General features: G+C 43.0%; 1 protein-coding gene across 1 annotated transcript in view; it reads left to right on the top strand.

Annotated features, from left to right (window-relative positions):
• Window positions 1-891: 891 nt before the first annotated feature.
• The window catches only part of trpm5 (transient receptor potential cation channel, subfamily M, member 5), a 132,978-nt gene continuing 108,323 nt past the window's right edge, over window positions 892-25,546 (top strand). The window contains exon 1 of the mRNA XM_063063233.1: window positions 892-948. Coding sequence (XP_062919303.1) covers window positions 922-948 — 27 coding nt within the window. The 5' untranslated portion in view covers window positions 892-921. The remainder of the gene's footprint in view (window positions 949-25,546) is intronic.

Below are 25,546 nucleotides of genomic sequence, written 5' to 3'. Positions count from 1 at the left end.
GATCAGTGTTTTCTTTCTTCTAGATGAGCTGCCATGAAATAAAAGTTGCCAGATCTCACTTTCTCCACACATATGGTCATCTTCAATAACCAAGAATCCAGTTCCATCCCTCTTTCTTGATCACTTAGCACTTCAGTTGAATTCCCCTTTGGGAGATTGTAAAACAATCCATATTGCTAATTTATTGAACAGGAGATCTCTTCCCCATGATATCCAGTATTTATCATCTGCCAATTTCATCCAGTCAGAGTCACTATCTGGCTGCTGTTTCGGGACCCGGAGTCCACATTTCCCCACATAGCAGCAGGTACTTCCTATCCAAAGTGCTTGATTTGTTGTGAGATGCTTTGAGAAAAACCAAGTGTAGGAAGCATTCTGAGGATTAGGCAGTATCTGTGGAAAAGCGAAACGGAGATTACATTCGAGGTCGGTCGCAGGTCCGTTGAAACGGGAAAACTTAGAAACACGCTTTCAAACAGCACTGCAAGTTAACACAGTACTGCCCGCCCTGCCGAGCGTTTCCAGCAGTTTCGACTTCTAGTTTAGATTTCTAGCATTTGAAGTTTTATTTTACCGGTGCTTTATGAGGTCGAGAATTTGCCGAACATGAGCCCTTCTGAGACCCGGTGCAAGAACTCGTTCAATTTAAATATAAATACGCACGGCCTCACCTCCTTGAATTCTTAGCCCAATTCAAAGCCGCTAGTAGGTGTTTGCTTTGCGATAAAATAAGAAGGCGTCGAAAATTTCATCACGGCGTTAAAAGCGGAAGCGAGATCAAAAACGTCCAGTGCGCTTTATTCCCAACTCTCCCGCCCCCCCCCCACCCCACCCCACCCCAGGGCAGAGCTTCTGACATCACTCAAGCAGATAGCGCAGAGCGAACTCATTTCAACTCGCTTGGGAGAGAGACGAGGCGCAATGACCAGTGGGGAGCATGTACACCTGGTGAGAAATATTAACTATGTTTAATTTAATTCTTGCCTCCCCACAACCAAATCATTCGAAGAAGAGTTTGCAAGATATGATCCTCTATACTTGGGTGATAGTTTGGGGAAGAGAAGCGGCTTGTTGGTGCCTCTCGGAAAACCTTGCATTCCGCAGGTGGATTATATGGGTTTAGCCTGGTTCTGCCCTTTTCTCGGGTTGTTTCTATTGTCCTGTGTTCTTTCTGTCTATGGTTATAATTGTACTTTGTCGCTTCTGTAGTCGGGGGAAGCGAGCTGACTTTTCACAGACTTGGAAGAGACGAAGTGTTAAACACAAGTTGTAATTATTTGCTGGCTCTGTTCGGCCCCCAGATGACCTCTTATAACCCTACTGTGAATTATTATAAAGGACTAGTTTGTTTCCAACGCACTTCCATTTGTATTTTAAGCAGAGCGTATAGAAATGTCATGTGCAGTAGTTCTTGGGACTTTTCGTCACTGTGAATTCGGATGCCCATTTTCTAACGGAGGGATCCACCGAGCTTTCGTGTCCTCCGGCACATCTTAATCAACTATCCAACAGTTTAGAAGAAGCTCTTAGTCATCCAGCATACAGACGGGTCCTTCAACTCAACTAGACCATGTTGATCAGGATGCCTATCTAAGCTAGTCAATTTGTCCGTGTTTGATCCATATCCGTCTAAATTTTTCCATTTACCTATTCAAGTATTTCTTTTAAATCATTACTGTACCTGTCTCAATCACCTCCTGTAGCAGCTCACTCAATATACATTACTGTGCATACTGTGAACTCGTGTTCGTGTCTCAGGCATATATATCGCTTGGGTGCCTGATATTTGACAGTACTGTACAGTATTTGTCAAAGTGTAGCGGAGAGCGAGTTGGTAAGTCTGGCAGAAGCGAAAGGTGTTGGGAATGGTCAGAGTGAAGCACCGTGGGAGGGGTGTGAGACAGGTAGCTGAGGAGTGCCGGGGCGGGGGCGCAGGCACAACCAGCCTCGAGACAACGGGCAAGTTCATTTGATTCCGAACAATTGGTTTATTGATCATTACAGAATGTCCGTCTGGTCTTCCCGCTCCCTCCCCTCTCCCTGCTCCGTTCCCACTCCCAGTCCACAGTAGAGACCTATATCAGAATCAGATTCATCATCATTCATAGATGAATATCATGAAATTTGTTCGCTTTTTTTGTGTAGCAGCTGTACAGAGCAATACATAAAATTACGACAGTACTGTGCACTTAGGCACCCTAATTCTATATATGTTCCTAAGGATTTTGCACATTACTGTACATACCATTTTTGTGTGGAAAATGTTGCCCCTTGGGTTCCTGTTACATCTTTTCTCTTTCACCTTAAAACTATGTCCTCTAGTTGTTCGTTCCACAACCCTAGGAAAAAAAGATGATGTTTATTGATCCTAACTAAGCCCTCATGAATTTCTATATTTCTATAAGACCGCCCCCAGTCTCCTATGCTCCAAGGGAAAAAGTCCTAGCTTCTCTAAGTTCTCCATATAACCCAGACCCAGTTCTCGCAATATCCTCGTAATTCTTTTCTGCACTTTTTCCAGCTTAATGGCATCTTTCCTACAGCAGGGTGACAAAAACTGAACACAGTACTCCAACTAAGACCCCAGAAAAGGTTCTGTACGATTACAGCGGAACATTCCAACTGCTATACTCCGTGTCCTGACTGATTAAGGCCAGTGTGCCAAAAGCCTTCTTCAGCATCCTGTCTACTTGTGACACTTCTTAGTTAGCTGGGAAAAAGTTTAAAGCAAATTTATAATCACAGTGCATACGCAGCACGTCACTAACTCCTGTTCAATTCTTTGCTGGAGAAGTTGGTTAGCTGTGTGAGATGCGTATTGCAACAAGCTCAGTATTATGTTGGCGCAAAAATTACTGGTAAAATTGAACTGTCTGCCTGTTTAGTGCCTTTGAAAAAGTAGCAAAGGGCTCCCCTACTCTTACTTATAGCTAGATATCTGAAAGAGATATTCCTAGTGTTGAAATTTGTGCTTCCAATTTGGGACATGGCACAATGATGGGAGTGCATGACCTATTCTCAAATAGTGAGGTCTGAAATACGACTGTGTTTCAGGACTAGGATAGGAAGAAGGCAGAGCGGGTGATTGGAGGGTGGGGAAGAGGCTGGGACAAATTGAGGAGGAGTTTCTGGAGCTGCTGGCTATTCAAGGGAATTGTTTTCTCCTGAGGTTGAGCGGTGAATAGATAGACCTATACAAAATTATGCAAGGCAGTTAGATAGTCCGAGTCTTTGTTACCAGGGTGAAAATGCAAATTAATCAGGGGCATGCCTTAAAAATAAAAGGGGGAGCAAAACAGGCCAAGTTTTCTTTCCTACAGAGCATAATCAGTCCTTGGAACACGCTGCTGTAGGTCTTACATAGTAAATGCTGGGGCACTATGGAGTACTGTAGAACAAAGGGATCTGGGAATACAAACCCGTAACATTGGACAACAAAGATTTTGCTTCCTGAATATTTTTGAGTGTATTTTGCACGTATCTTATGGATTTTGGGCTGCTGATCATGAAAATCTTCATGAAATTTCCCTATCACACACCATTTTTTAAAAAAATCACCCATATTTCAGATTTCAATTCATAATTCAAGTCAATCAAAATGTTGGCCACAATGTAAACTGAAAAGTTTTCTATCTTGTCCGGTGATGCCTAGGTATGCTTAGGCAGGACAGATGCTGCTTGGCTGGACAGGTTTTAGAAAAATAGAACATGGAGTCCAGAGGAGGCAGATGAAGATGCCATGATGCACAAGCCAGCAATGGAAAATGGCACTGATTACTGATACAGATTTTGAACCTTTTATGTCAAGTGAGCCTCTGCTGATAACTCAATCTGAGTTCAATTGCCTGGCAGAGACGTAGGTTCATCAAAAGCAAACGCATAATTACTGGGTTCAAGGCTGCAATGTTGGAATCTGCTGTCAACGGGCACAAAAATTTCCATGAAGATTTCTATATTTGAGGCAGATGTTTCACAGAATAACTGATGCCAAGAATAAGGAAGGTATTTTTGTTGGACCACGGATCAAACAGGTCATCAATGAATAGGCAATTCGAAGAAACTCTGGGGGGACTGGAGAAAACCACATGGAAGGCATTCAAGGATGTTGTTGAAAATTTTCGTGGCAAATACAGATCACCAAACTACGTGCAGCTGGTTGACAACATGCTTCAAGCAGACAAAACCATGAAGTGCAACATGTCACTAAAGATTCATTTTCTGCATTTCCATTTAGACGTCTTCCCTGCAAATCTTGGCACTATCAGTGATGAGCACGGTGAAAGGTTTCACCAGGACATTGCAATCATAGAGAAATAGTATCAGAGCAACTGGAATCCATCGTTGCTGGCTGATTATTGTTGGACACCTAAGTGAAAATCCTCAGACACTGAATGCAAATAAAAATCACAAAGAAAACTTTATTAGTTTCCTCGAAATATTGCATCAATACTGTTATGCAATTACACACATTATATTCAGTAGTAGTTAATTTCTTATTTATCTGAATACCTATGTAATACAAGTAGTTTGAAATTACATTTATGTTCAGTTTCAAGCCGTCTTCCAACAAAAAAAATTTCTGAGGAAGCAACATTTTCAAAAAAAAGTGTTATCTAGTGTAATTCATTGAAAGTGGCGTCACAGTTTGATAAGGCTGCAAAGAAAACTTTCATAAATCCAAGTATTGATTACAGAAGATGCAATGTTATCTTGAAGATCTATAGATTTTGGTGAGGCCTAATTTGGAGCATTGTGTGCAATTTTGGCCACTTACCTACAGGAAAGATGTAAATAACATTGTACGAGTGCAGAGAAAATTTATAAGGATGTTTCCGGGTCTGGAGGACCTGAGTTATAAGGAAAGATTGAATAGATTAGGACTTTATTCCTTGGAACATAGAAGACTGAGGGAAGAATTGATAGAGGTATATGAACTTAAGAGGGGTATAGATAAGGTAAATTCATGTAGGCTTTTTCCACTGAAGTCGGGTGGGACTACGACCAGAGGATATTCATTAAGTATGAAAGTTGGAAATTTTAATGGAATCATGAGGGGAAAATTCTTCACTCAGAGGGTGGTGAGAGAATGGAATGAACTGCCAGTGCAAATGGTGCATGTGGGTTCGATTTCAACATTTAAGTTTGGATGGTAGGAGCATGGATGGCCAGTGCAGGTCAATGGGAGTAAGCAGATTAAATAGTTCGGCATGGACTAGATGGGTCAAGAGTCTGTTTCTGTCCCGTACATTTCTATGATTCTATGAAGCTTTCCTCCTTAGTGTCAACCATTGCATCATCTGCAAAGTGCTTTGTCATGGTCCTTACATTGAAGTCTTGAGTCACTAACGTGTATTAACAAAATCGAGGTACAAATCCCTGCAGATTTGCTTCTGGTCTCAAGAACAGTTATCACCCTTTGAACCTTGACAGTGAATTGGTTTTGGATCCAGTTTACCTTTCTTCCTGAATCCCATTGGCCTCTCCCTTATCATGTGGAACCTTGTCCAAAGCTTTTGCTAAAATCCGTCAAATGTACTGTCCTAATTGATACTTCATGTTATGTCCACTCCTCAACAAATCTATGATGTCTATCTCTGATTAGTCTGTCAATTTCTAAATAAAGAGCTGTATTGTCCCCTAGATCAGATTTTGATCATTTGTCCACCACTAAAATTAAACTCACTTGTTTTAATCAACATACATAAAATGCTGGAGGATCTCAGCAGGCCAGGTAGCATCTATGGAAAAGAGTAAACGATTGACCTTTCGGGCTGTCGACCCTTTGTCAGGACTGGAGAAAAGAAGATGAGAAGTCAGTATAAGAAGTTGGGGGGAGGGGAGGAAGAAGTACAAGGTGGCAGGTGATAGGTGAAACCAAGAGTGAAGGAGAGGTGAAGTAAAGGGCTGGGACGTCGACTGGTGAAAGAGATAAAGAGCTGGAGACGGTGGAATCTGATAGGAGAGGACAGAAGGTCATGCAAGAAAGGGAAAGGGAATAGCACCAGTGGAAGGTGATGAGCAGGTAAGGAGATCAGGTAAAATGAGGAGAAAGTCCTGTGCTACATCAAGGACTGCATTGGTGCTGCTTCTTGCACCCATGCTGAGCTGGTCAACTTCATCAATTTTGCCTCAAACTTTCATTCTGCCCTCAGATTTAACTGGTCCATTTCCACCACCTCCCTCCCTTTTCTCTATCTCTCTATGTCTACCAATATCTTTTATAAACCCAACCCAGCTACCTGGACTATACCTCTCCCCTGCCTGTTACTTGTAAAAATGCCACCCCTTTCTCTCAATTCTTCTGCCTCCAAAGCATCTGCTCTCAGGATGAGGCTTTTCATTCCAGAACCAAGGGGATGTGCTCCTTCTTCAAAGAAAGGGGTTTCCCTTTCTCCACCATCAATGCTGCCCACATCCACATCCCTTCCATTTTGTGCATGTTTACCCTCACCCCATCCTCCTGCCACATTCAGATCCCATCTGTGAGCCAACTTCCAGTACATGCCAAGTTTTTATACCCTAGGAGGTGACTGCAAATGCCAAGTCCTGATCTTCTGCTACGATTGACCAGGCTATGTTATTTGACAACGTGGTAGCTAATGACCAGATAGTTTGCCTGTCATTACAGAAGTGAAAGGAAGAGCTCATAATCTCTGCTGCTTGTAAGTAGACTGTGGGGTGAAAAGATAGTAGACAAGAGATGAAGTCCCATGATCAACATCAACATCATCAACTCCAGTGCTAACCATGAGCAGCATTATAGTCAGATACTGTGTAAAGTCAAAGTCAAGTTTATTGTTAAACGCACAAGATCATGGACGACGGTACGTTGGAGTCTATGCTAGGTTGTGGGCTGGCCCCTCCCATTGGTGTTACTTCCCATGTTCACTTGGTGGAAGACAAGCTGGATTGTATTTGTCTACACCATCAATTTTCAGGCTACACCACCCTGGGACTCGGGCTATATTATTTATTGCGACTATATTTTTCTGCTAAGATAGATGTATGTGCTCTGTGTTGTGTTTTTCACCTTGGCCCCAGAGGAACACTGTTTCATTTGGCTGCATGGATGTATGTGGTGGAATTACAATTAAACTTGAACTAGAACTTGGTGATTGCACAGGTGCATTGATAAACTTACTTGTAACAGCATCACAGGCACATGGAATCATATAAGGAGCATTCGCAAGAAAAATGTAAATTAAATATAAATTATACACAATTTTTACAAGGGACAGTTAGAACAAAACAAAAAACGAGGTCTATTTTAATACAAGGTGGTCTTCTCCACAATCTCCATCAGCACAAGTGCACCACAATGTTGTGTGCTTAGCCCCATGCTCTAATCACTGTATACTTATGACTGCAAGGCTACGTACAGCTCCAATGCCATATTTTAAATTTGCAGGTGACACCACACTGAATCAAAGGTGGTGACGAATCAGCATATAGGAGGGAGATTGAAAATCTGGCTGCGTGGCGCACAGAAATTTGTGCTGTGCAATTTTTTGCCCAGTGACAACAACATGTGCACATTGAATTTTATACATAGAGGTATTCATTTTACCAGCTAGCATAACACTGTCAATAAGAACTTTGATCTCCTCTGGGTTTGATTGTTTTCACTCTTGTTAATCTGCACTCCCACAAAATACACGTAACGAGTAATGAAGGATCTTCTTAGATTAGATTAGATTATTAGATTATGAGGACACACAGTCCTCTTTTATTGTCATTTAGTAATGCATGCATTAAGAAATGATACAATGTTTTTCCAGAATGATATCATAGAAACACATGACAAACTGATTGAAAAACTGACAAAAACCACATAATTATAACATATAGTTACAACAGTGCAAAGCAATACCGTAATTTGATAAGAACAGATCATGGGCACGGTAAAAGTCTCAAAGTCTCTCGAAAGTCCCATCATCTCACGCAGACGGTGAAACTCCACTGCCGCCAACTTGCTGATGCAGCATCCTGGAAGCATCCGACCACAGTCCGACTCCAAGTCCGTCCGAAAACTCTGAGCCACCGACCAGCTCTCCAACACCAAGCACCGAGCACCATCTTTGCTGAGCGCTTCAACCCCGGCCCTGGCAACAGGCAATAGGCAAAGCCAAGGATTTGGGGCCTTCCCCTCCGGAGGTTCTTGATTGCACAGTAGCAGTGGCAGCGAAGCGGGCATTTCAGAAGTTTCTCCAGATGTTCCTCCGTGCTTCCCACGGCTGTCTCCATCAAATCAGGATTGTGCACAGCCCCCTAGTTAACACATATCGATATCATTCGGAACGGCCACGCGCGCTGCGTCGTGCCACCATTTTCTCCTCCCTCCTCCTTCTTGCCGGAGCTTTTGCACACTATCCATATGTGGTTTGCTTGCTAAATAACACTTTAAAAATTCAAGTTTCCAAATATCACACCAATGCTTTCCACTTGCAAATTCTCCAGCAACTTTTGCATCACGACAATACACACAGGAAACACTAAGTTTCTGTGTTGAACATAAATATTTCTCATAGCAGCACGTTCCTGACCTCATGAATTTTTGGTGTAGCAATTTCTACTGTTTCATTAAGCCATTCGCTTTAAATCAACTAGCAGTTCATTTGCCTTTCATGCCCTTTGCCTCTTTAATATTGAACATAGTGAATCAATAATTTCTTCAATAAAAACTGTATAAATAAGCCAGTTCTAAAATCTGCAGACAAATCATCACAAACTCCACATTGCAAACACTATCTGCATCAGAAACCAGAAAAGGAAATGTGATTGTGTATGATGTGAAATATATTTAACATGCCAACGAGGCAGAGGGTGACAACTTTTTGTGCGCACATTTAGGGGGAAAATTGGAAGGAGGAATCTAGAGAACCATGAGCCAGACCTTATCAAAGGATCTGACATGGACAGGGACAGCAACTTGAAGTTCCTAGGTATTATCATTGCCTGAGTCCAGCACTTAACTGCCATTATAAAGAAAGAAGGGCAGTATCTTTACTTTCTAAGAATTTTGGGAAGATCTGTCATGTCCTCTAAAACTTTGACAAACTTTTAAATGGAGAGTATACTAACTGGTTGCATCATAGCCTGGTATGGAAATAGCAGTGCCCTCGAGCAGAAAAGCCTACAAAAAGTAATGGATACAGCCTAGTAAATCATAGATAAAGCCCTCCCCACCATTTAGCACACTACAAAGAACACTGTTGCAGGAAAGCAGCATCTATCATCACGGACCTCCACCATGCAAGCCATACTCTCTCCTCACTACTGTCATCAGGAATGAGATACAGGATTCTTAGGTCCAAGCTACCAGGTTCAGGAACAGTTATTTCCCATCAACCATCAGGCTCTTGAATCAGAGGGAATAATTTCACTCAATTTCACTCACCCTAATAGTCAACTGATTCCACAACCAATGGAGTCACTTTCTAGGTCTCTATATTTCATGTTCTTACTACTTATTGCTTGTTTATTTCAATGTTGAAAGAAAATTTATTATCAACGTACGTGTATGTCACCAATTACCACCCTGAGATTTGTTTTCTTGCAGGCATACTCAGTAAATCCAAAAACCGTGATCAAATCAATGAAAGACCCGTCCAACAGGATGGAGAAACAACCGATGTGCAAAAGATAACAAACTGAGCAAATGCAAAAGGAAAAGAAACACTGATAATAACAAATAAATAAATAAGCAATAAATACCAAGAACATGAGGTGAAGAGTCCTTGAAAATGGACATTGGATTAAATATTCTTTTTCTTTTTGTATTTGCATAGTTTATCTTTGGATATTGGCTGTGCATCTCTGTTGTGTGTGGTTTTTCATTGATTTCATTGCGTTCTTTGTTTTGCTATGAGTGCCTGCAAGAAAATGAATCTCAGGGTTGTATATGTTGATATATGTACTTTGATAATAAATTTACTTTGAACTTTGTACTTCAAAGTGTCAGAGTGTTGTAAATTCTAGTGATTAGAGTTTAGCTAATTGCTTCAAGAACCAAGTGGTTGAAGTTATGTAGCTGTTCTTGAACCTGGTAGTGTGGGACTTAAAACATCTGTACCTCTTGACTGATGGTAGCTGCAAAAAGGTGGTAAAGAAGGTGCAAAAAGGTAAAAACACTTCACTTGTGAGCCTGTTGGGGCCATCTATTGCATCCGGTGCTCCCGGTGCAGCCTCCTCTACATTGGTGAGACCCGATGCAGATTGGGGGACCGCTTCGTCGAGCACCTCTGCTCCGTCCACCACAACAGACAGGATCTCCCGGTTGCCACTCACTTCAACTCTGCTTCCCATTCGCATTCGGATATATCCATACATCCCCCTCATCTACTGCCATGATGAGGCTAAACTCAGGCTGGAGGAGCAACGCCTCATATACCGTCTAGGTAGTCTCCAGCCCCTTGGTATGAACATTGAATTCTCCAACTTCCAGTAGTTCCCTCCCCCCCCCATCCCCCATCCCAGTTTCACTCTGCCCCCTCCCCCAGCTGCCTATCACCTCCCTCATGGTTCCACCTCTTTCCACTACCCATTGTGCTTCCCCCTATTCCTTCTTCACCTTTCCTGCCTATCCCCTCCCTACTTCCCCTCCCCCACTCCTTGATCTTTCCCCTTACTGGTTTTTCACCTGGCAACTACCAGCCTTCTCCTTCCCACCCTCCCCCCACCTTCTTTATAGGGCCCCTGCCCCCTCCCTCTACAGTCCTGATGAAGGGTTCCAGCCCGAAGCGCTGACTGATTGTTTCCATGGATGCTGCCTGACCTGCTGAGTTCCTGCAGCATGTTGTGAATGTTGCTTTGACCCCAGCATCTGCAGATTATTTTGCGTTTGCAAAAAGGTGGTATGGGCCGATTGGTGGGATCTTTGTTGATGGATGTGAAGCACCTTCAATTACTCCAAAAGACTGAAGTTTGGTAAAATACTGAAAGGCTTTTATTGGCTGTACAATACGACCTCCACAGTGAGTGTCTGCCCCCGGACTGAGGGGGAGGGGCAAGGCAAACACCTTTATACAGGACTCTGTGGGAGGAGCCACAGGGGCAGTCAGCAGAGGGGTGTGTCCAGACAGCTAACCGAGTTACAACATATATACATGGTTTACCACAGGATGATATGCTCCTGAGGCAGTACCTCCTGTAGATGTTACCACTGGTGGATTAGGATGTAGGGATGTGCCTGTGATGTATTGGGCAGTGTCTGCTATTCTTTCCAGCCTCCTACATGCCTGCACATTCAAATTGCTTTTCCAGACTATGTTACAAAGAGGTATGTAGAATGCTTTCAACAGTACATCTGTAGAAGTTTGTCAGGGTGTTCAGTGACAAACAAACCTTCTTAACTTTTTTTTAGAAAGTAAAGGCACTGGTTCCCTTTTGCTATGGTTGTATCAGTTAGCCACCGAGTTGTGTGAGTATAGAGAGTAGATCAGGAGGCTAAACACGCATTCTTGAGATTCACTGGCACTGATCAGTGAGGAAGAGATATTGTTACCATTCTCACAGACAGACGTCTGCCAATGAGGAAGCCAAATTTCTGAGTGCAGAAGGATGTAGAGAGGCCCAAGTCTTTATGCTTAATGAGTTTGCATGGGATGTTTGTGTTGTACACCACTGTAGTCGATGAGCAGCAGCCTGATGTATTGGTTCCTGGTGTCTAAATGGTGCAGAGCAGAGTGAACAGCTGGAAAAATTGCTGTTAACCTGTTGTGACTGTAGGCAGATTGGAGCAGAGGCAGATCATCTTTGAGGCAGGAGTTGATTCTCACCATAACCAGTTGATAGTTGATATAGGTGCTATTGGGCGAAAGTTGTTAAGGCAGGCCTCTGTGACCTGGGCACTTGTACAACAGCTGCCTTATTGAAGCAGGTGTATCAATGTTACCTGTCAGTTGTTTTGTTATCACGTTGATGTCAGATTGTCCTGCAATGTCTCAGTCATTGATGCAGCATGTGTTTTTGTTTGATGTTCCTGACATTGTTGCATTGTTTGTAATAGCTATGATGTTTGAGTAATGTATGAGGTTATGGTAGGCATTTCATTATTGAGCCAGAATTCTTTTTGAAACAGATTGTTTCTAGGCTGCATTAATTGAGCAACAGTTGAGGCTTGTACTGCAGTTGGTAGGGTATGCTAATTGGAGTTGTATCTATTCCAAAGCAACAGAGACAGCAACTGCTCATGACATAAAGTGTCTTTATCAAACACAGCTCTGACCTAACATTACAGATTGGGGGTGTAGTGGACAGCAAGGAAGACTATTAAAACTTGCAGCAGGATCTGGACCAGCTGGAAAAATGGCGGATGATGCAGATAAGTGTGAGGTCTTGCACTCTGGGAGGACCAACCAGTGTAGGTCTTACACAGGGCACTGAGGAGTGCGATAGAACAAAGGGATCTGGGAGCACAGGACCATGATTCATTGAAAGTTGTGTCACAGGTAGATAGGGTTGTAAAGAGAACTTTCAGCACATTGGCCTTCAGTGTATTGAGTACAAGAGTTGGGATGTTATGTTGAAGTTATATAAGACGTTGGTGAGGCCTAATTTGGAGTATTGTGTGCAGTATTGTCTGCAGGAAAGAAGCAAATAAGATTGAAAGAGTACAGAGAAAATTTACAAAGATGTTGCCGGGACTGGAGGACCTAAGTTATAATGAAAGACTAAATAGGTTAGAACTTTATTCTGTAGTATGTAGAAGATTGAGGGGAGATATACAAAATTATCAGAATCAGGTTTAATATCACCAGCATATAATCATGAAATTTGTTAACTCAATAGCAGCAATACAATGCAAGATATGATAAATATAGAAAACAAATTAATTACTATATATATGTGTGTATATTAAATAGTTAAATTAAAAGCAGTGCAAAAACAGAAATAATGAAAAAAAAATGAGGAAGTGTTCATAGATTCAATGTCCATTTAGAAATCAGATGGCAGAGGGGAAGAAGCTGTTCCTGAATCGCCGTGTGTTTGCCTCAGGCTTCTGTTTGCAAGCAGGCTTTTAACACTGAGGTTGGGTGAGAGTACAACTAGAGGTCATGGGTTTATACTTTATACTGTTTTGTCGCCAAACAATTGATACCAGAACGTACAATCATCATAGCGATATTTGATTCTGCGCTTCCTGCTCCCTGGATTACAAATCATTAGTAAATATTAAAAATTTAAATTATAAATCATAAATAGAAAATAGAAAAATGGAAAGTAAGGTAGTGCAAAAAAACCAAGATGCAGGTCCGGATATTTGGAGGGTATGGCCCAGATCCGGGTCAGGATCCGTTCAGCAGTCTTATCACAGTTGGAAAGAAGCTGTTCCCAAACCTGGCCATACCAGTCTTCAAGCTCCTGAGCCTTCTCCCAGAGGGAAGAGGGACGAAAAGTGTGTTGGCTGGGTGGGTCATGTCCTTGATTATCCTGGCAGCACTGCTCCAACAGGGTTTAGAGTGAAAGGAGAATTCTGTAAGGGAACATGAAGGGAAACATCCCCATTCAGAGGGTCATGAGAGCATGGAATGAGCCGCCGGCACAAGTGGTGGATGCAATTTTGATTTCAATATTTAAGGGAAGTTTGGATAGGCACATGGATGGGAGGGATCTGAAGGGCTATGATCCAGATGCAGGATGTGTCTACATCATTTAAATGATTCAGCATGGTCTAGATGGGTGAAAGCTCTGTTTCTGTGCTGTAGTTTTGTATGACTCTATTAAAATGTCATTGCCTGCAAGTCCTCCACCACAATATCCTGCACCTTACCTGGATAATTAAGTGCTGTGGCTGCAAAAGCAGGTAAGATACTGTGGAGAGTGACCCACCTCATGATTCCCCAAAACCTTTCCACCATCTATAACTGCAAGTTTGAAGTGTTGAAAGTTCACCGTTTGCCTGGATGAGTGCAATTCCAACAACTCTCAGGAAGCTCAATGCCATCCAGGACAAAGCAGCCCACTTGTCTGGTTTTGGTTACTCTATCAGCTTTGCTCTACCACCAGTACACCATACTGCGGTTAGTCACCTTGGCTGCTATGACTGCATTCTCAAGCCCACACCCTCCGTCACTAACAGGCAACTGGTGAACAGCAGGAAAAGCTGGCTACAGTGGGAAGTGAGGGAGGAAACTGCTGAGCCTCTGGCAATGATCTTTGCATCATCAACAGGGACGGCAGAAGTACTGGAGGATTGGAGGGTTGCAACTGTTGTTCCTTTGTTCAAGAAAGGGAGTAGGGATAACCCAGGAAATTATAGACCAGTGAGTCTTACTTCAGTGGTGGGCAAATTAAGAGGACCCTGAGGGAGGATCAGATTACGGGTAGTCAGCATGGCTTTGTCAAGGGCAGGTCATGCCTTACAAGGCTGATTGAATTCTTTGAGCATATAACAAAACACATAGATGAAGGTAGAGAAGTGAATGTAGTGTATATGGATTTCAGCAAGGCATTTGATAAGGTACCCCATGCAAGGCTTATTGAGAAAGTAGGGAGGCATGGGATCCAAGGAGACCTTGCTTTGTGGATCCAGAATTGGCTTGCCCACAGAAGGCAAAGGGTGACTGTAGATGGTTCGTATTCTGGACGGAGGTTAGTAACCAGTGATATTCTGCAGGGATCTGTTCTGGGACCCTGCCTCTTTCTCATTTTTATAAATGACCTGGATGAAGAAGTAGAAGGGTGAGTTAGTAAGTTTGCTGAAGACACAAAGGTTGAGGGTGTTGTGGATAGTCTGGAGGGGTGTGAGAGGTTACAGCGGAACATCAATAGGATGCAGAACTGGGATGAGAAGTGGCAGATGGAGTTCAACCCAAATAAATATGAAGTGGTTCATTTTGGAAGGTCAAAAGCAGAATATAATATTAACTCTTGTAGTGTGGAGGATCAGAGAGATCTTGGGGTCCATGTCCATAGAACACTCAAAGCTGCTGCGCAGGATGACAGTGTTGTTAAGAAGGTGTATAGTGTGCTGGTGTTCATCAACCATGGGATTTAGTTCAAGAGCTATGAGGTAACGTTACAGTTATATAAGACCTTGATCAGACCCCACTTGGAATTTTGTGTTCAGTTCTGGTCACCTCACTACAGGAAGGATGTGGATACCATAGAAAGAGTGCAGAGGAGATTTATAAAGATGTTGCCTGGAATGGAGAGGTTGAATGAAGTTGGTCTTTTCTCCTTGGAACGACGGAGGTTGAGAGGTGACCTGATAGAGGTGTATAAGATGATGAGAGACATTGATCTTGTGGATAGCCAGAGTCTTTTTCCCAGGGCTGAAATGGCTAACACGAGGGGTCATAGTTTTAAGGTGCTTGGAAGTAGATACAGAGGGGATGTCGGGGGTAAGTTTTTCACACAGAGAGTTGTGGGTGCATGGAATGCACTGTCAGCTAAGGTGGTAGAGGCAGATACAATAGGGTCTTTTAAGAGACTTTTAGATAGGTACATGGAGCTTAGAAAAATAGAGGGCTATGCGGTAGGGAAATTCTAGGAAGTTTCTAGAGTAGGTTACATGGTCGGCACAACATTGTGGGCTGAAGGGCCTGTAATGTGCTGTAGGTGTCTATGTTCTATGAAATACTCAGCAGGTCAGGCAGCATCTGTCGAGGGGAAAATATTCTACATTTCAGGTTTATTTCCCCCGGGATCAATAAAGTATGACTATGACTATAGCCTTTTATCAGAATCTGGTAGAGGGCCCTCATGAATTCCATCACCTTGCAGGTTCCCTTTTCAATGAGACATTTTCCTGACTCAAATATGTTGTTTGTCTTCTTTTGTCACTGGGTCTACCCCGGAACTCACTCCCCAACTGCGCCTTCACCATAATCTCTGCAGTAATTTGAGAAGGTAGTTCACCACCACCACATTAAGGGTGACTAGGAATAAGTATTAAATTCTGGCCTTCCTAGCAACAGCTTTAACTTATTATAAAACATTGTTTATAAGAATGGACTACTCGATTACGTGTTGGGTAGATTGCCTTGTGTCTTGAGGGATATAATGAAGCTACATGAAGTACCAAAAATCGTGCACAGAGTTGGCCTGTCTGAAAATTTGCCTAATGAATTCCAATTTGTTGAAACTTCCAAACCCTTTCTCCCTCCTTTACCAACACCATTGCCATTAACAGTCTTTTTGAATGGAGAATATTGTGCATCAGAACATGTTTCAGAATCAGAATCAGGTTTAGTATCACTGGCATATGTCGTGAAATTCGGTGTCTTTGCAGCAGCAGTACAATGCAATATATAATAATAGAAAAAACATGAATTACAGTAAATATATGTACAGAAATATATATATATATTTGCCGCCCAATGCACCAAATGAAGCACAGGGAGGAACTTCAGGTTTCTGTATCTCCTCCCTTATGGCAGCAATGAGAATAAGGCATAATCTGGATGATAGGGATCCTTAATGATGGATGCTGCCTTTTTGAGGCCAAATTCAGTCGCTACAAGCATAAAAGCATTAAACTTCTGTAGTTAAGTATTCCAGTTAGCGGAGCAATAACGGCTGGCCCTTCCATTAGTTGATTCTAAACATGGGTGGAATATTGTCATTCAGAGACTACACAGCAGGAGCTATTGGGTTACATTGAACTCTGTTTCAATTCTGCTTTATTATTTGCTTTGGAGAATTTTTACTTTTAGGGAGGAGCTGTATAAACACAAGATGTTGCGATGTTTAGCTGCACCTGAGAGTTAAACAGATACCAAGTGCAATTCCAGTCTAATGATAATACATTAGAGAGGTCACGTCTATGAATGCAAATGCAGTTACTTATTTGTTTAGATGTCAACTGTTATTGTTACGTATAGTAAAATCCAACCTCATCAATGTCAATGGTGTTTGGTACTATTCAAATACCAGAACACAAAAATAAACTAGCAATGAACAGGTGGCGGAAATCTGAAACAAAAAATAGAGGCTGTCTATGGTACGGAGGTAGACAGGAATATTAAACATTAATAGAATAGAGGGAAACAAATGTGGAATGGGATAGTTGTGACCCATGTGCCCTGCAACCCCCTGGTCTGAATGCTGACTGCTTTTATTTCAGACATTGGCATTCTGGTTATTTTAGATTGGTTAAATTTTGCGAGGGAGAGGCAGATTTTCCAGTGATATAGTGCCTAGCATGAGGGTTGTCAGCTCAGGGTTTATCCCTGGAGATATTTCCACATGACACCTGAGTGTCAAATAGTCTGACACTGATGTTTTTGTAATGAATTACAAATGTAAATAAATTACTTTTCTCTTGGCTCTCTATAAAATTTAGGGAGATCTCTGGTAATCATGAATGTTTGATACACCTGTTTATATATCTGCTCCTGGAGCACTGGACCAGGCCCATATATATTTTTGTCCTTGGGTGAGAATGTTCATTGTTCATGTTGAAGCTTTTTCTTCACAAGGAAGGATTGTCCAGTCCAAGCACATAGCCTTACACCATGTTATACATCATTATAAATGCCCTCTAAGTCTCACTGTGCCTTCTACTGCTTTCAGTCTTTACGAGTGCTTCTGCAAAACTCCCCAAGCAAGCTTGAGAACCAACGTATTATCTTTCTATGAGTTAGTTGCCTTACCTAGGAATTGACTTGTTACGGAGGGCGATAGCTGACCTCTTCCTGCCTTTAACAAGAGATTTGTTGCTAATGTTCATTGGGAGACACCACACGAAGATAAACAAAGGAAGAGTAATAGATTGGGATCCAGTTTGCTGTACATGAGATTGAGGATGTGCTAAATGGGCGGAGAGAGAACTGCTGAAAGGGATACAAGTTTAAATAGACCTACCCAAGGCCATTGACTAGTGCAGGACACCCTTGGCTGAGAACAACCTTCCTAATTCCTATGGAAGCAGAGTATTTTGAAAGTCCATTTCCTCCTGAGTATCCTGCAGAGATATACAGGCACCAAATTCACAGAAGTGCCGTCAAAAGAATGAATAATGGAGGTAAATGGCGGAATTTAAGGTGGGGCGTTACATGGGAGGCAGGGTTTGAGGGTCGGCACAACATTGTGGGCTGAAGGGCCTGTACTGTGCTGTACTATTCTATGTTCTATGAGTAAGACAAACTATTGAATTAATACAAAGATTCAAAGTACATTTATTATCAAAGTATGCAGTTTACAACCCTGAGATTCGCCTTCCTCACAGGCAGCCACGACACAAAGAAAACCATGGAACCTGTTCAAAGAAAAACAGCAAACCCCCTCCCCCTCACGCGCACAAAAGAAACAAATCACGCAACCGGCAACAAAAGAAGTGCGAATAAACACAGAATATACAACACAAATTCAAAAGAGTCCAGCAATATTCAGTTCTGCTCAGTTTTCGTTATCTGCAGGCCTCCTCGATTCAAAGTTGCCCAAAATAGCAACAAAAAAAGTAGAGACCAGGAAGCAGAAAAGCAACATAATGTGAACTACATAGTCCAATCCACAAATACTATATAAGAAATAAATTGTTTTACATCTTATATAATACTTTTTAAGATGTAAAAAGTTTCTGAGTTTTATGAATATATGCTGCACTTCACTATAGATACAGTTAGAGCTTGTGTGTCGGTATGTCTGATGCACAGAGGAGACAAAAAGAAAAGCATGGGCTTTGAGTGCTTGGGTTCCTCCACATCAGGGGTTCCCACCCTTTTTTATGCGAATGTTTGCAATGTTTTGTCTGTGGACCCCAAGCTGGGAACCCCTGGTCAGGATTGTGCTTGTAAAGAAGTAGTATGGCTGTAGCACACACAAACATGAAACTGCACACAAAGATTTCTCATCTGAGTTTCAAATCATCGCAAGCTCGGATAACCACTGTTTTTAGCTGTTCAGAAGCAAGGGTTTGCTTTTGACTTCCTGAAGGTTCAAGAAAAAGACTCGCTTAGATTTCACAGCTGATAATTGCAGTTGTGGTTTATTCTTGGCTGCTGTATGTTTCCAATGTAAGACTGGTGAAAGGTTATAAGAGTGGGCAGGAATGTGGAGTTGCTTACAGACAGCCATGATCTTATTAAACAGCAGAGCAGGCTCAAGGGGCCGAATTGCCTACTCCTCCTCATAATTCGTATGCTTGCATGTATAATCATATGCACACTAGTCCAGCCTAAAAAAGCCAAAAATACTGTGCTAAATCTCACTGAAGTTTGTTCCAATCCTTTTTTAAATGACAGATAATTCCACTTGAATTTGTAGCTTTAATCAGAATCAAATTTATTCTCACTGTTTTATATGACATGAAGTTGTTAATTTGCTGCAGCAATACAATGCAAAGACATAAAATTGCTATAAATGACAAAATAAATAGTGCAGAGCGAAAAGGAATAATGACTAAGTGGTTCATTGGTTCATAGATCATTCAGAAGTCTGAAGGAAGAGGGAGAGAAGCTGTTTCTGAATCACTGAGGCAACAAATCAATATTCCTTGCCCTCTCATAGACCCTGACATTACTCGTAGCTGGAGATTGAGAGTCGTGGAGTTTAAATGTGCTGACACATTGATTTTCCACAGGTCCTTTTGTGATTGAATAAGGTTCATAACTGTAACTAGCTAGACTGAGGGGCCAACTGACTATCAGCTAGATGGTGTTGAGCACTGGGTCATGGCCCCAATAAGAACAGTGGGAGGATGAGAGGAACTCTGTAGTAGACTGCAGGAAAGCTAAGGTGTAGGGGGCAGAGAGCCAGAATGGATTAATGGGTCAAGTTAGGTTAGAGGTTGGGATTCAGTTGAAGGACAGGAGGGGGTTTTAGAAAGCCACAGTGAAGTGTTGTTGGGGGAGGTCTGGGAGGGTGGAATACTTGAGGAGATGGGGATATCAAAGGAGCTCCCATCTAAGGGGTTGTGCCAAGCCTTCTTTTTTCCTGAGCGTGGCCCAGAAACTGCACTGGAAAAGCGTTTACATACTGTGCTGAGCAGGATTTGTCTCTCTTCAGCTACTGGGTGACCAAGTCTGGAAACACCATCATCCTGTACGACATTTACAATCTTGTTAAAATAATTTCAGCTAGAAATGCCTGCGTTCAAAGTAGAATTTGAGTTTCACGTTTTTATCCCAACATCACTCTGACTCACCTCACTTTATTTTTGAGGGTTAAAATTCTTTTTGTACCTTCTGCACATAACTTCAGTTCATCAGCAGCAAAACTCACTACTCATCTCATAGACACGAGGGAATCTGCAATTGCTGGAATTTCAAGCAACACACCTAAAAATTGCTGGTGAACGCAGCAGGCCAGGCAGCATCTCGAGGAAGAGGTACAGTCGACATTTCGGGCCAAGACCCTTCGTCAGGACTAACTGAAAGAAGAAATAGTAAGAGATTTGAAAGTGGGAGGGGGAGGGGGAGATCCAAAATGATAGGAGAAGACAGGAGGGGGAGGGATGAAGCTAAGCGCTGGAAAGTTGATTGACAAAAGGGATATGAGAGGATCATGGGACGGGAGTCCTAGGGAGAAAGAAAGGGGGAGGGGAGAAGCCCAGAGGATGGGCAAGGAGTATAGTGAGAGGGACAGAGGGAGAAAAAGAGAGAGAAAAAAATATATATAAAATAATAATAAATAATTAATGGATGTGGTGTGAAGGGGAGGTGGGGCATTAACGGAAGTTAGAGAAGTCAATGTTCATGCCATCAGGTTGGAGGCTACTGTCAAGATGAAGCCACACTCAGGTTGGAGGAACAACACCTTATATTCCGTCTGGGTAGCCTCCAACCTGGTGGCATGAACATTGACTTCTCAAACTTCCGCTAATGCCCCACCTCCCCCTCGTACCCCATCCATTATTTATTTATATACACACATTCTTTCTCTCACTCTCCTTTTTCTCCCCCTGTCCCTTTCACTATACCCCTTGCCCATCCTCTGGGTTTTCTTCCCCCCCCCTTTTCTTTCTCCATAGGCCTTCTGTCCCATGATCCTCTCATATCCCTTTTGCCAATCAAATGTTCAGCTCCTGGCTCCATCCCTCCCCCTCCTGTCTTCTCCTATCATTTCGGATCTCCCCCTCCCCATCCCACTTTCAAATCTCTTACAAGCTCTTCTTTCAGTTAGTCCTGACGAAGGGTCCCGGCCTTAAACATTGACTGTATCTCTTCCTATAGACGCTGCCTGGCCTGCTGCGTTCACTCGCAATTTTTATGTGTGTTACTCATCTCACAGACCAAGGGCCAAGATAAAACGCTTGATCCAAGCGTTTTGTGGCACTGAACTTTCTTTAGCAGAAGGACTGGAGGAAACATCCAAATCACTGAACCTGTGGATGGTCTCTCAATCGAGCAAATTCTGGATCAGGACCTCCTCTTCCAATGTTTTGTCCATGCTTCACATTTCCAGCTTTTATTTCTTCTTTCCTATCCCTCCCACCTTTCACTTTCTCTGGATCCTGAACCGTATGGCATCCTTTTTAACAACTTTTTACTTTTGCCATGCATAACTGATGTCATATGATGTATTATTCTTCCGTTGATACTCCTTCAGGAGGGGGAATCCACAGCAAGTACCCGACCCAGATGGAGTATGTGGTTGAGTACTAAAGACCTGTGCTGATCAACTGGCTGGAGTGGTCACCAATTTCTTTAGACTCTTGCTTCAGCGGTGTGAGGTACCCTCCTGCTTCGAGCAAGCTTCAATTAAACCAGTGCCTTAGAAAATCATGGCAGCCTGCCTCAATGACTATCGTCCATTAGCACTTACATGCACAGTGATGAAGTGCTTTGAGAAGTTGGTGATGGAAACAATAGACAATGGACAATAGGTACAGGAGTAGGCCATTCGGCCCTTCGAGCCAGCACCGCCATTCACAGTGATCATGGCTGATCATCCACAATCAGTATCCAGTTCCTGCCTTATCCCCATAACCTTTGATTCCGCTATCTTTAAGAGCTCTATCCATCTCTTTCTTGAAAGCATCCAGAGACTTGGCCTCCACAGCCTTCTGGGGCAGAGCATTCCATATATCCACCACTCTCTGGGTGAAAAAGTTTTTACTCAACTGCATTCTAAATGGCCTAACCCTAATTCTTAAAATGTGGCCTCTGGTTCTGGACTCACCGATCAGCGGGAACATGCTTCCTGCCTCCAGCGTGTCCAATCCCTTGATAATCTTATACGTTTCAATAAGATCCCCTCTCAGCCTTCTAAATTCCAGAGTGTACAAGCCCAGTCGCTCCAATCTTTCGACATAAGACAGTCCCGCCATCCCGGGAATTAACCTTGTGAACCTACGCTGCACTCCCTCAATAGCAAAAATGTCCTTCCTCAAATTTGGAGACCAAAACTGCACACAGTACTCCAGGTGTGGTCTCATCAGGGCCCTGTACAGCTGCAGAAGGACCTCTTTGCTCTTATACTCAATTCCCCTTGTTATGAAGGCCAGCATGCCATTAGCTTTCTTCACTTCCTGCTGTGCTTGCATGCTTGCTTTCAGTGACTGATGGACAAGAACACCTAGATCTCATTGTGCTTCCCCTTTTCCTAACTTGACTACATTTAGATAATAATCTGCCTTCCCGTTCTTACCACCAAAGTGGATAACCTCACATTTATCTACATTAAACTGCATCTGCCATGCATCTGCCCACTCACCCAGCCTGTCCAAGTCACCCTGCATTCTCATAACACCCTCCTCACGTTTCACACTGCCACCCAGCTTTGTGTCATCAGCAAATTTGCTAATGTTACTTTTAATTCCCTCATCTAAGTTATTAATATATATTGTAAACAGCTGCGGTCCCAGCACTGAACCCTGCGGTACCCCACTGGTCACTGCCTGCCATTCCAAAAGGGACCCGTTAATCGCTACTCTTTGTTTTCTGTCAGCCAGCCAATTTTCAATCCATGTCAGTACTCTTCCCCCAATACCATGTGCCCTAATTTTGCCCACTAATCTCCTATGTGCGACTTTATCAACGGCTTTCTGAAAGTCCAGGTACACTACATCCACTGGCTCTCCCTTGTCCATTTTCATAGTTACATCCTCAAAAAATTCCAGAAGATTAGTCAAGCACAATTTCCCCTTCGTAAATCCATGCTGACTCGGACCAATCCTGTTACTGCTATCCAGATGTGTCGTAATTTCATCTTTTATAATTGACTCCAGCATCTTTCCCACTACCGACGTCAGGCTAACCTGTCTATAATTCCCTGTTTTCTCTCTTCCTTCCTTCTTGAAGAGAGGGACAACATTAGCCACCCTCCAATACACAGGAACTGATCCTGAATCTATAGGACATTAGAAAATGACTACCAATGCGTCCATGATTTCTAAATCCACCTCCTTATGTACCCTGGGATGCAGACCATCAGGTCCCGGGGACTTACCAGCCTTCAGACCCAACAGCCTATCCAACACTATTTCCTGCCTAATATAAATTTCCTTCAATTCATCCATTACCCTAGGTCCTTTGGCCACTATTTCATCTGGGAGATTGTTTGTGTTTTTCCTAGTGAAGACAGATCCAAACATATCAACTCCAGCCTTGGAAAGGAATTGGATCCACTCCAATTTACCTACTGGAGCAAGAGGTCAACAGCAGATGCCATCCCATTGGCTGTTCATCCAATCCTGGACCATCTGAACAGTGAGGATGCATACATCAGGCTGCTCTTCACTGACTACTTCTCGGCATTCAATATATCATCCCTGCAAACCTAAACAATAATACAAGCATGCTTTAAAAAAATTGTAACTGGTCTGTTCACCATGGTAAAGACTTGATCAAGCTCAAACTAACAGATCCTTCAAAAAGTTGAAAACTTTAGTTCGGGTTTTTACAATTTTCCTCTTTTTCCTGAGGAAATAAGCCTAATTGTTTTCTCTCTTGGGCCCGTCACTTGGAGTTCTCTCTGGGAGCTTAGAAAAATAGAGGGCTAGGCGCTAGGGAAATTCTAGGCGGTCTCTAGAGTAGTTACATGGTCAACACAACATAGTGGGCCAAAGGGCCTGTAATGTGCTGCAAATTTCTATGGTCTATGTTCTAATAAGCTTCGGGTCCTAGGCCTCAATACCTCCTTGTGCAAGGGATTCTCAATTTCCTCACTTGCAGACCCCAGTCAGATCGGATTGGCATCAACATCTCTTCCACAATCTCTCTGAGCATAGGTGAACCACCAGGCTCTGTGCTTAGCCCCCTGTTCTACTTACTTTATACTTATGACTGTGAGGCCAAGCACAGCTCCAATGACATATTTAACTTTGCCGTTGGCACCATCAGCATATAGAAGAGAGATTGAAAACCTGGCTGAGTGATGCCACAACCTCTCACACAGACCTCATCAGGGATCAGAGGTGGAGACAGTCAACTACTTTAAATTCTGCCGTGTTTTCACTTCGACAGGTCTGTCCTGGATAGAGCACGTAAGTGTAATTACGAAGAAAGCATGGCAGAGCCTCTACTTTCATAGAAGTTTGCCAAGATCTGGCATGTCATCTAAAACTTTGACAAACTTCCATAGATGTGTAGTGGAGGGTATATTGACTGGCTGCATCACAGAGTGGTATGGAAACACTAATGTGTTTGAACAGAAAATCCTACAAAAAGTAGTGTCAATGGCCCAGTCCATCACAGCTAACGCCCTCCCCACCACTGAATATATCTATGAAGAGCGCTGTTGTAGGAAAGTATTATCCATCATCAGGACCCTCCCCATCCAGGCCATGCTCTCTTCTCGCTGCTGCCATTAGGAAGAAGGTACAGGAGCCTCAGGACCCATACCAACAGTTATTACCCTTTAACCATCAGGCTATGAACCAGAGGGGATAACTTCACTCAATTTCACTCATCCCATCATTGAACTGGATTCACTCACAAAGACTCTCAATCTCACATTCTTGATACTGTACTTATTGTTTGTTTATTTATTATTATTTCCTTTTTTTCTTTCTTTTTGTATTTGCAGAGTTTGTTGATTTTTTTTGCATATTGGTTGTTATCCATCCTGTTGGGTGCTGTCTTTCATTGATTGTATTGTGTTAGGGAGGCTTGCAAGCACACCGCAAGAACTGCCGTAGACCCACAACACTCAGGGCTTGTCTACCTAGCGTGTGAAGCCTGGATTCGGCGGACTGCACGGAAGAAACCATCACTGGTTCAATGGGCAGAAAGGCGATTCTCAGCAATGCGTCGTGGAGCGCTAAGAGGGCACAGTGAGACACACAGAACACTGCTGGCCATCCACTGCATCCTGACCTATCTCCAGCCGTCTCGACTATGTCTTGCCACTGGGTCCAGATAGGCCGGGACGAGAGAGTGAGGCTGACGACCTGCGCAACTCTCCCTCACTTTAATCCAAGTCAAGCGCAAGTCATGACTTCAAACCCAACGCGCAACCTAAAGTCCTGTGGCGATGGGGGAGTGGCGAAGCAGCAGGTACGGATACACTGGAAGCTGACGTCACAAACCTGCACACAGGCGGCCCAGGGCATAGGGTCACTCTCTACTGGACCGAAGCAGCAGTTGAGTTTGGCAGGCCCCTGGGTGTCTGAGCAGCCCTCTTTAGGATGGCTCTGCTCACCTCCATGGAGGAAGGGGCT

The sequence above is a fragment of the Mobula hypostoma genome, chromosome 11 (genome assembly GCF_963921235.1).
Source record: "Mobula hypostoma chromosome 11, sMobHyp1.1, whole genome shotgun sequence".
Taxonomy (NCBI): domain Eukaryota; kingdom Metazoa; phylum Chordata; class Chondrichthyes; order Myliobatiformes; family Myliobatidae; genus Mobula; species Mobula hypostoma.
This window is presented reverse-complemented; position numbering and strand designations above follow the sequence as displayed.